General features: G+C 36.9%; 1 protein-coding gene across 1 annotated transcript; it reads left to right on the forward strand.

The window, feature by feature from the left end:
• The first annotated feature begins 8229 nt into the window (after nucleotides 1-8229).
• Nucleotides 8230-8790, forward strand: LOC115431162 (sporozoite surface protein 2-like). The gene has a single exon (XM_030151394.1). The coding sequence runs from the start codon at nucleotides 8230-8232 to the stop codon at nucleotides 8788-8790; it is 561 nt and encodes a 186-aa protein (XP_030007254.1).
• The last annotated feature ends 1650 nt before the right edge of the window (nucleotides 8791-10440 follow it).

A 10440-nucleotide genomic window follows, 5' to 3' on the forward strand; every position in this document is an offset into this window, starting at 1 on the left:
ATCACATTAATTCTGCTCAATCAGGTCAACTTTCTGAACTATGCTACATATTGGCTTTTTAACATTTTTGCTTACATTTATGGGCATTTTCACATCATATGATACAAAATTCTTTCATATTTCTTGCAATAAACGAGTTCTGAAGATTTGACTTTTGCCAATTTATGATTAATGTTTTTTTTTTAATATTACAGGTGAATGAAATGGCTTCGACTAGAAGATCTTGCAAAAATAAGCCTGATGTATTCTGCTACATCTGCGGTGAATACACCATTGTACCTAACAGGAATCAAGTGATCAAACTATTGTTTTTTTCTCTTAAAACCTATATTGGGTGAGAACTATATAAAAAATCAACTGATAAAGTCATAAAAATGTAATCAATTTTGTGAGAAGATCAAATTTTTCAAAATCAAATTAGCAAAAAAACCTGACCTGACTGAGAAAAACAGATGTCATTTTTGGATTTAGCGGTGCAAAATGGTCCGAATTCAGTTGAAAAAACCTAGACAACATGTAAAAAACATTTTTTTGTAACCCAGTGTAATCATCAAGTGAACAAACATGTACACACCCATGCTTGAAAAGGAGCAGGATGAATTAGATCTTATATTTCCTGTCCCCTTCTAAATAATAATAGCCTTAATGGTTATCCATAATGGTTGAGGATGTATGTTTTATACATTTTCTGTTTACTTTCTACATTTCAGCACAAATTTCCAGGCTTTTTACACCATGCACTTCCAAAAAAGTGTCTACTTTTAAAGCTGCATTTGACTTTCGTCACCAATTTTTCATCAAATCTGTAAAACCTGAGTCATAGCCTAAGTATCATGAATATGTAAGTCTTTCTTTGAATGAAATACGTATATTTATATATATGTATATTTACATACATTTAAAAATATTGGTGTAAAATGCAGTTTGTCATCTTTACATGGTCATCAGATATGACCCATTTGGACGTTCAGAGGCTCCATAGTTACCGTGGAAACACCGTCATCTTCTACAACATTGATTCACCAGTAAAACCCATGGAATTGGATCAGTGACAGTGGATGGACACACTGGGTTTATGTTCAGTTAATGAGAGATTTAACCGAAAGAAACACTTTTTCTTAATTTTTCACTGTTTGTTATATAATAACCTTCCACTTTAATCTGAGCTTTAATGACCACCTACATGATCACTGAGTTAAATACAGACGCAGAAAAAATTATTAGACCACCCTTGTTTTCTTCAATTTCTTGTTCATTTTAATGCCTGGTCCAACTAAAGGTACATTTGTTTGGACAAATATAATGATAACAACAAAAATAACTCATAGTAGTTTAATTTCAGAGCTGATATCTATCCATTTTCCATGTTTTCTTGATAATAACCAAAATCACTCCAGTTCTTACATAAAAATCTATGGCATTGTACTGACTAAAACAACGCTTTTAGACATTCCATGTTTTCTTTTCTGTCTGTTTCAGTCACATGATACACACAGGAGTTAGTATTTCAATGCACAACCATTGTTTTTGATGACTTTTGATGCTCTAATAATTTTTTCCGTGACTGTATCGGAAAATACATGATTTACATTGGATAAATGCAAAATACAGAGGATAATATTAGAATAGATGGTGATAAATCACTTAAGAAAGGTTAAATAGAGATTAAAAAATTATTTGGGAACTGATACATAAGTAGAACTGGGTCTTTATGGGTTGCAGACATGTCAGAGCCTGGACTGTTACAAAAGTACCTGTTCGTCTTCTGATGTAAACAATATGCAGACTTTTAGGCAAGGCAGATTTATTTGTATAGCACAATTCATACACAGGGCAATTCACAGTGCTTTACAAAAATGGAAAAGAGACAGGTTAAAAACACACAGTTACAATTAAAACAATCAATAAAACATAAATAATAATCAATTAAAACAAAGTACAAGTGGAGAGTGCAGATAGAAACCTTTCAGTTGTTCTATGCACAGTTGAACAGAGCTGTTTTCAGCCTGGACTGAAACATTGTCACAGTAGAGGTCTGTCTCACATCATCAGGAAGACAATTCCAGAGTTTAGCTGCATAGAACTGAAACGCAGCTCTTTACCACCTCTTTAAATAAGGAAATACTGTTTTGTTCCCTAACATGAACATATGATGAACTTTCTCTGAGCACGGCTTAAAAAAATCATGTCTTATTATGTTGTAAATCAAGTTTTCAGCAGCAGGAAAGTAAACTTCCTTAGAAACACGTCAGATGTGAATCAGCAGCCAGTTTTTCTGTTATCTTCAAATCTTTTATTGTGCAATCTGAGTGAGTTTGTGTCTTATGGGAAAGGATTACTTCCACCTGGTGCAGTGAACCTGTTGCATAATAACACCCAGAGAGATGACAGATTTGGACAGATCATGTTACAGTCTCTCTCATTGTCCTTGGTCTTTGTTTTTCTTGCCTCTTTTGGCTCCTTGTTCTTTCTACTCCGTGACTTCTCGGTACCTTTGACAGACCCCACCTCCCACAGAGCTGGTGAAACCCCAAACTCACCGGGGGTCTCGGCATGGGGCCACGGCTGGGGGGAGGTTTAAGGTCGACCAGTGTGAGGCCTGATGGAGGGTGTGGTGTGTGGAGTGTTCAGTGTGAGCCTGGTTTTCTATGTCTGTGGGTTCTGAAAACCAAGATCTGACTGTATTCATGGGGTCCTGTGATTTGGTGGGAACTTAACTGGTGGACCCCACAATGAGTTGGGGGTTAAAGGTCTGGTTTGAGGATTCATTTGGGATGTTAAGGTTTTCTGTGTTTGTTTGCATATGTTTTCTTGCATCAAGTGGGGAAGGTGTAGATTACAAACACCTTAAGACCTCCTCACCTTTTACTACAGTGGTTGGTTTTTACTCTCAGCCCTCGCTGCAGGGTTTTGTCATCGGTTCGTCATCCGTCTGTTCGTCCGTTTGTGCAAAAACTTTGGCGTGGACTGAAGGCCGAGGGGTTTCAAGTGCGGGCATGTTATGTTCCTCATTAGATCCAGGGTTTCATCTTTTTTAATTCACTCTGATCCACGCAAACATCATAAATGACACCGGCGGCGCTGCCACTTAAACGTTGTGGACCCCTCATAAAATTCACCATCTTGTCGATTTGTTAGATTGTTGGAACGGGGGTGGGGGGTGTACGTGGGGTAGGGGTAGTATTCTATAACTAACGTAACTAACTCTAACATGAAGTGAAACCTAACATGGTTTCAATCTCCAAGTCCCAGCTTCTATACCTCTATTTTACAGTGGACCTTACACAACATTTTCACACCCTCTAACCTGTATCCACTGGACCCCCTCCACTGCTCTATGGACCCCCCAAAAATGCTGGGCCCCATGAATTAGTCATGTTTACCCGCCCTTTACGGCGCCCCAGTGTGACAGTAGTAAGACACCCATTATGAGGAAGAGGCAAAATGAAGCAAAAATGAATGCAGTAAGTACGTTAAAGAATGTTAAGTGTAATACCACCAGTGGCCACTAGATGCTGCTCTAAAAAGCCCAGGTTCCCATAGACTTACACTAAACATCTCTCTGAAAATACTAAGTCAGTACAATGTTCTCGGATTCATTTGTTTGCTTTCAGCATTAGCTCACCTCTGACCCCCTCCTACAACTGAGCACCTATTGTCCAAATGTGGTCATTTCAGATTCCACTTGCAACATTATTGTGTTGTTTCTTTATTCAGGCATTCCAATTCGACAAGTTTTTAATCACTGTTAATATGTACTAAAGTTAATCATTTCAATTTATATATGGTTTTGCTATCTTTAATGTTAGCTGTGTGATTTAAACAAGGAGCTAGATTTGTTATCTGTTGCTCTGTTTGCTAATGCTAACCACATCCCTCTAACTTTAATGTAATGATGCATATAACTTATACCTGAGTGTACTTTTGTCATTAATTTGATTTATTTTAACCATGTAAAATGTTGAAAAAAACTTTTGAATTTAGCCTTAGCATAAGCGGGCTAGCATTAGCATGCTAACTGATGGCACACTGGGGTTTGAGTCACACTTCTGTCATATTATTTATTTATTCAGGCATTTCAGTTCATTAATATTTACTCAAATTAATCTTAGAATTCACAAATCGTTATGCTATCTTTAATGCTAGCTGTGTTGTTAAAGCAAGAATCAGGTTTTGTTTCCTGTTGCTCAGATTGTTCATGCTAAGTACATTTGCTAACTTTAATTTGATAACACATATAACTTCTATCTGTGTCACTATTTTCATGTATTTTAACCATGTAAAATGTTAGAGCAATACCTTTAATTTATTAGCATAAGTACACTAGCATAAATGTGCTAACTGCTAACATAGCCAAGAGGTAATGTATCTATTTATGAAACTTTTTAAGTGGAAATGTAATGTTAGATCCTATATGACAGTGGTTCCCAACCTTTTTCTGCTCAAGACCCCATTTTAACATCACACATTTCTGGCTACCCCAGACATTCAAAACGGAGACTTTGTTTTTTTGCTAAAATTAATTTGTTTTTGAACAAGTAATAGTTCGCTATACTTTGTTGCAAAAAAAAAAAAAAAAAGTTCGTTTTAGACAATATTTAGTCTATATAATGTATATTATTATGGACGGAGGCAGAAAAGCCAGGTGTAGATTACTGCACAAAGGGAGAATTTGATTTTCCTTGATCAGGATATGTACAGTCAGTCCAGCTGTGATTTACAAGGCTGACAATTAATACTGAACAAACAAGAACTCAAACTATGAATTATGAAAGAGCTGCAGCATCTGAAACTGACCACAATGAACATTTGACAGATAAACAGAACCACAGTGCTGCAGTTTCAGACTCACAGTTTGTCTTTTATGGATTGAGATTGTCTCTCAACTCACCATATATTTTTATTAGAAAGTTTTTATATTTATTTTTATCAATTACTAGAAATTTCAGGTGACCCCATTTGAATTCCAGGCAACCCCACGTGGGGTCCCGACCCTAGGGTTGAAAAACACTGCTATATAAGTTTAACGTTCAGGTGAATTTTAGGTATGTTGTGGCTATGTATAAGTTGTTATGTGTAAGATAAGATAAGATAAGATAAGATAAGATAAGATAAGATAAGATAAGACAAGATAAGATAAGATAAGATAACCTTCCATTAGTCCCATGATGAGGAGTTTGCATGGAACATCTGTATGTGTTGCAGAAGCAGAAGGCGCTGATTTCATGTTCCTGCTGATCTTCATGTGGACCCAGCCCATACTGTACACATTACATCTTGATTTGCTTAGCTGACGTCATACCTGTGTGTGTTTGTGTGTCTCTGCTGTGTGATACAAAGTCTCGGAGTCATTTTCTGCTTATCTAGTTTACACATTCCACTCAGCTTCAAACACAAAGAGTGTGAGACCGGGTGTAAAGATAAGGACTGTGAGTTTCTTCTTATGTTTGCTCTGGAATCTGTGACATTCAGCTTTCATGTGCACCCAGAACCAGTGCGGCATCTTGTTGTTTTTCTCTGGTTGTGTGCAGTTTTATGGCATCTTCAGTGGAAAAGACGCCCATGTTTCTTTTCACACACACACACATACACACACACACACAAACACACACACATAAAGCTCAATCCAGTGGATGAGTGAACAGGGAATGGGTTTAATTTGCCTTTAAGGATCTCGGAGGAGCTGTAAACAAGACGTGTCTGCAGAGGGACCCGCCAACAGCAAACGTCTGCATTCTACGTTTGTTAAATCCTCATTAACTCGCTGCAATTACGCTCGGTGCCAGCTCTGTAGGGGCCACCGGTGAAAACGTTCAGCTCGAGCAGACCTCAGCAGAGCCAGCAGTAAAATGTGAGGGCCCACTTAGGACTCTAATGACTCCTTATAAAGAAACAAACAAAGAAAACACACCAAATACTGCAGAGTGAGACACAAACTGCAGCCGCTGTAGTGATACAGTAGATTAGGCTGAAGTTTAATATCAGTATTCAGATGGATGCTTCTATGAAACTGGGTTCATTTTGGTGTCTGGTACTTTTCCAGCTTTTTAGACCCAATAATAAAAGGTAAATATAGACATATTTACCCCCATAATGGACCTAATGATAACCTCAGATAAATGCCAAAAAAAATTTAACTCTTGCTCTGAGCCATCCCAAAATTAATGCATTTTTAATCAAATATTGGGGCCAAAAATAGGACCAAAATTAGGGCATGAAAAGCTACATAGGTGTGAGTGCAATTGATCTGAAAACATGGCTGTAAATGGTCTTATATAGCGCTATACATAAAGACACTGTGTTACACTGTGTGGGTTTTTCATGAATCTCAGTCTCATTCCAGGTTTTGTGTGTAATCCATCATGTCCACTGGCATTACATACAGAACCTGCTCAGTTAAACACATATAAATCATGAGTGATTTTGCAACAGCGGTCATTTTTGTGAAACAGTCTCCCTTGCATGATTAGTTTGATCCCCAAAATGTACCTGTGAGAGAATAAAGAGATATTCAAAAAAATAGTAGTGGGTAATAGTTGTGTCCTTTAGACCGTGTTACATGCAGATTTTTGTATTAAACTTAATGTAAAACAGTATAAAAATGTATTTTATTTGAAAAATTAGTCTATATCTGGTTTGAATTTTTAGCCCCATGTCCTGTTTTTGGACCAGTTTAATAGAAGCACCCAGATGTGATATGATGTCACTGAAGTGCATTAGAAGTATTAGTCTGCGATCAGTTTATCCAAACCAATTTGAACAGAAGAGGATGATGAAGATGGGGTTTAGCGAAGGTCAGGAGTAAACTGAGGATACAAAAATATAATATTGAGAGAATAAAATCCTAATATTATGAACATGAATTAGTGAAGTACTGTACTTGGAGTCTTTTCAGTGTTGTGTTTTTATTAGTGTCCAGTGGTGTTTGTGTTTTAGAGTGTACTTTTTAATATTATGTTGTATTTATTTAGCATTTTTACTTTTTTATTGTCATGACAGAGCTCCTAAACATTATTTCGCTGTTTTAAACAATGGTAACAGTGGCAATAAAAATCTATCTTCTAAATCTTAATCTTATTGGACGGAGGAACTGTGACGTCACCCATTGGTTTCTGATTTTCTGTTCTGAAGATGGTAGTTTGGTGATGTTGTCATCATTGGAGCCAGAAGTGACCATATTTGGACAAATGAGGTGGAGCTATAGGTGCCCAAGGGGTCAGAGGTGAGCTAATGCTAAATGCTATCTTACTGATATGCTAAAACAACAGACTTCATTCAAGGATTCAGTATTAAAGTCATTTTAAGTTGTAAATGCAAAACAACTACAGTGGACTTCTGGAAAAAATGGGTTTTATTTAATAAACTGAAACTCTGATGTCAGATGACAAAACTTTTATTTGACCTGAGATCTGATTAATGGAGGAAACATTTACAGACGGACCAGACACTTATTAGAGGGTCCGAATAAACCACTGAGACCAGCTTAAGTACCGGGTAAAAGTTATAGATTTAAGTATTTTTTAGAGAGAATTTCAGTGTAAATCTATGGGAGCCAGAGCTTTTAAAGCAGCATCTAGTGGTGACTGTCAGTATTACAACTTTAAGACAGCTGAGGTCCTTGCCCCTTCATGAGCGTCAAGAGAATAAAGTAATTTTTATTATAAAAAGGAAAAAGAACAAAGAACAGCTCAAATAACTGCTTAATATATTAATTTTCTATTGGGAAAATACATAGAAATAAAGTCATGTCAATATTCTGGCAACAATATGACGTTTCAAGAACTTTTTAGAACCTTCCTTTTGTGTTATGACTTTAATCTTATGACATTTTTACACTTAACTTAAACTCTACATCATAATGTACATAAGTATTTTGTGCCACTTTACTTTCCTGACAAAAACCATCCATTGCAACAAGTGACTGAACATCTGTAATCTGTGGAACAAACATGCAAATATGAGCTTCTGCAGCTGGAGTTTCGGGAAAAGTGTCGATAATTTTAAGTCATAATCTGCTGCAATGTTCAACCATCAGCTCACATTGTGACTGAACATTAATCACTTTATTCTAATGATTAAATCTAATGTAAACAGGAGTCTTCTGGACTGGTCTGGTGGTTGAACCCTGAGGTTTGTACCTGCTGATAATCATTTTAAGCACGGCGGTCTTCATCAGCTCCATCTGTCACAGTCAGAGATCAACAGGACGGCGGCGTCTCTAATCAGGTAATGAACGACAGGACGACGCCTGAGCATGACGCATCAGATTCACAGAGAAATGAAGAAAATACAAGAGGCCTGATGGAGCTTCAACACACACAGGACTTATGTGTCATCAGAGAAACCAGGTCCAAACCGGGACTAAACCAGGACCCAACCAGGACCAAACCAGGCCAAACCAGGACCAAACCAGGACCAAACCAGGACCAAAGCAGGACCAAAACAGGACCAAACCAGGCCAAACCAGGACCAAACCAGGACCAAAGCAGGACCAAAACAGGACAAACCAGGTCCAAACCGGGACCAAACCAGGACCAAACCAGGTCCAAACCAGGACCAAAACAGGACCAAAACAGGACCAAACCAGGTCTAAACCAGGACCAAACCAGGTCCAACAAGCTCCAAACCAGGATCAAACCAGCTCCAAACCAGGACCAAACTAGGACCAAAACAGGTCCAAACCAGGTCCAAACCAGGACCAAACCAGGACCAAACCAGGACCAAACCAGGTCCAAACCAGGTCCAAACCAGGACCAAACCAGGACCAAACTAGGACCAAACCAGGACTAAACCAGGTCCAAACCAGGACCAAACCAGGTCTGAACCAGGACTAAACCAGGACCAAACCAGGTCCAAACCAGGACCAAACCAGGACCAAACCAGGTCCAAACCAGGACCAAACCAGCACCAAACTAGGACCAAACCAGGTCCAAACCAGGACCAAACTAGGACCAAACCAGGTCCAAACCAGGTCCAAACCAGGTCCAAACCAGAACCAAACCAGGTCCAAACCAGGTCCAAACCAGGACCAAACCAGGACCAAACCAGGACTAAACCAGGTGGACAAGGAGTATGTTCATGTAGGAAACATTACCAGTACTGACAGAGATAAACACACACAACTGGTAAATGTTTTGTGTTAATGATTATACAACAAAACTCTGTTGGAGGTGATCCAGTCAACAGCACAGAAAATATCCATTAATATCCATTAAAAAATATATCACTGTCTGCATCACTGGTTAAAAATACAAGTACACATTTAATCTTTTTAGATCATGTTCAAATGACTTAATGTATTTTCTCCTCCTGATGGTGAAAATAAGAGGAAAGTTAATACAATAAGAATGAAAACTGAACTTTTTTTGTATGCTTGTTTTAACCAAAAGACAAAAATAACAGTAAAAATATGAACAAAAATTAATGGAAATGAACAAAATATTGTAAAAAAGTAACAAAAATGAATTAAATTGTCAATAAAATGAAAAAAAGCAACAAAATTACAGAGAATGGCAAAAATATAATATATTCAACAAAATTAAGAAGAATAAACAAAATAAGCAAAAATAATGAAAAAATTAAACAACAAAATAATACAAAGGAGCAAAGAAATTTGTAAAATAATCAATAAAATTGCCAAAATACGCAACATGAGCAAAAATGAAAGTGAACAAAATAACATTTTTAAAAAATGAAGGAAAATCGAAATCATTAACAAAAATAAACAGAATATGGTAATTAGAACAGAATTATAAAGAACTACAAAAATGATAAAATAATAAACTAGATGAAGAAAAGGACCGACTGGATGAGATCAGGTTTAATCATCAGACACTGATCTGATCACAGACCAGTTACTGATCCTCAGGAGGGTTTGTCAGATCTGCATCAACCACAACCGGAAGTCCACACTGTAAAAATAGAAAATAAAACCAGCACAGATTTTACATATGAGTTATGTTTAAAAGAGGAAAAGGCAGTTTAGCTTCATGGAATCATTGCTTTTGCATTTAAATTTTTCTGTTGACACTACATTTTTTTACATTATTTTATTATTTTGTATTATTTTATGCCCTCTGTGCTTTATTCTAATTATGTGAAAGATATGAAATAGGTTGTGGAAGTCCTCTTCTCTTCTATATTATTATTGTTCTATCAGTTGTAGTTCTTTCTTCTCATCCTGTGATTCTTTAGTTGTATGGTCATTTAGCTCCATATCTTTATTCTCTGTTTATTTCATGATGAAGGTTCATGTATAGTTTTAAATATCAGTTTTTACTTTGTTTATTTATCTCTTTTATTAAACAAGGAAAACTACATGCAGATCATTTTGGGCTAATCTTTAGTGTCGACTCCTTGTTCTAGTCAGAGGGTCAAGGGTCAAAGGTCAGTTAGTATAGTTTTTGTTTTGGTTTGTATTAGGTGTCATGTTGTTTGTTA

Source organism: Sphaeramia orbicularis, chromosome 13 (genome assembly GCF_902148855.1).
Source record: "Sphaeramia orbicularis chromosome 13, fSphaOr1.1, whole genome shotgun sequence".
In the NCBI taxonomy this organism is placed as follows: Eukaryota; Metazoa; Chordata; class Actinopteri; order Kurtiformes; family Apogonidae; genus Sphaeramia; species Sphaeramia orbicularis.

What these genes read in the sequence shown, in the direction of transcription:
- LOC115431162 (XM_030151394.1), top strand. Translation starts at nt 8,230, where the DNA reads ATGAACGACAGGACGACGCCTGAGCATGACGCATCAGATTCACAGAGA.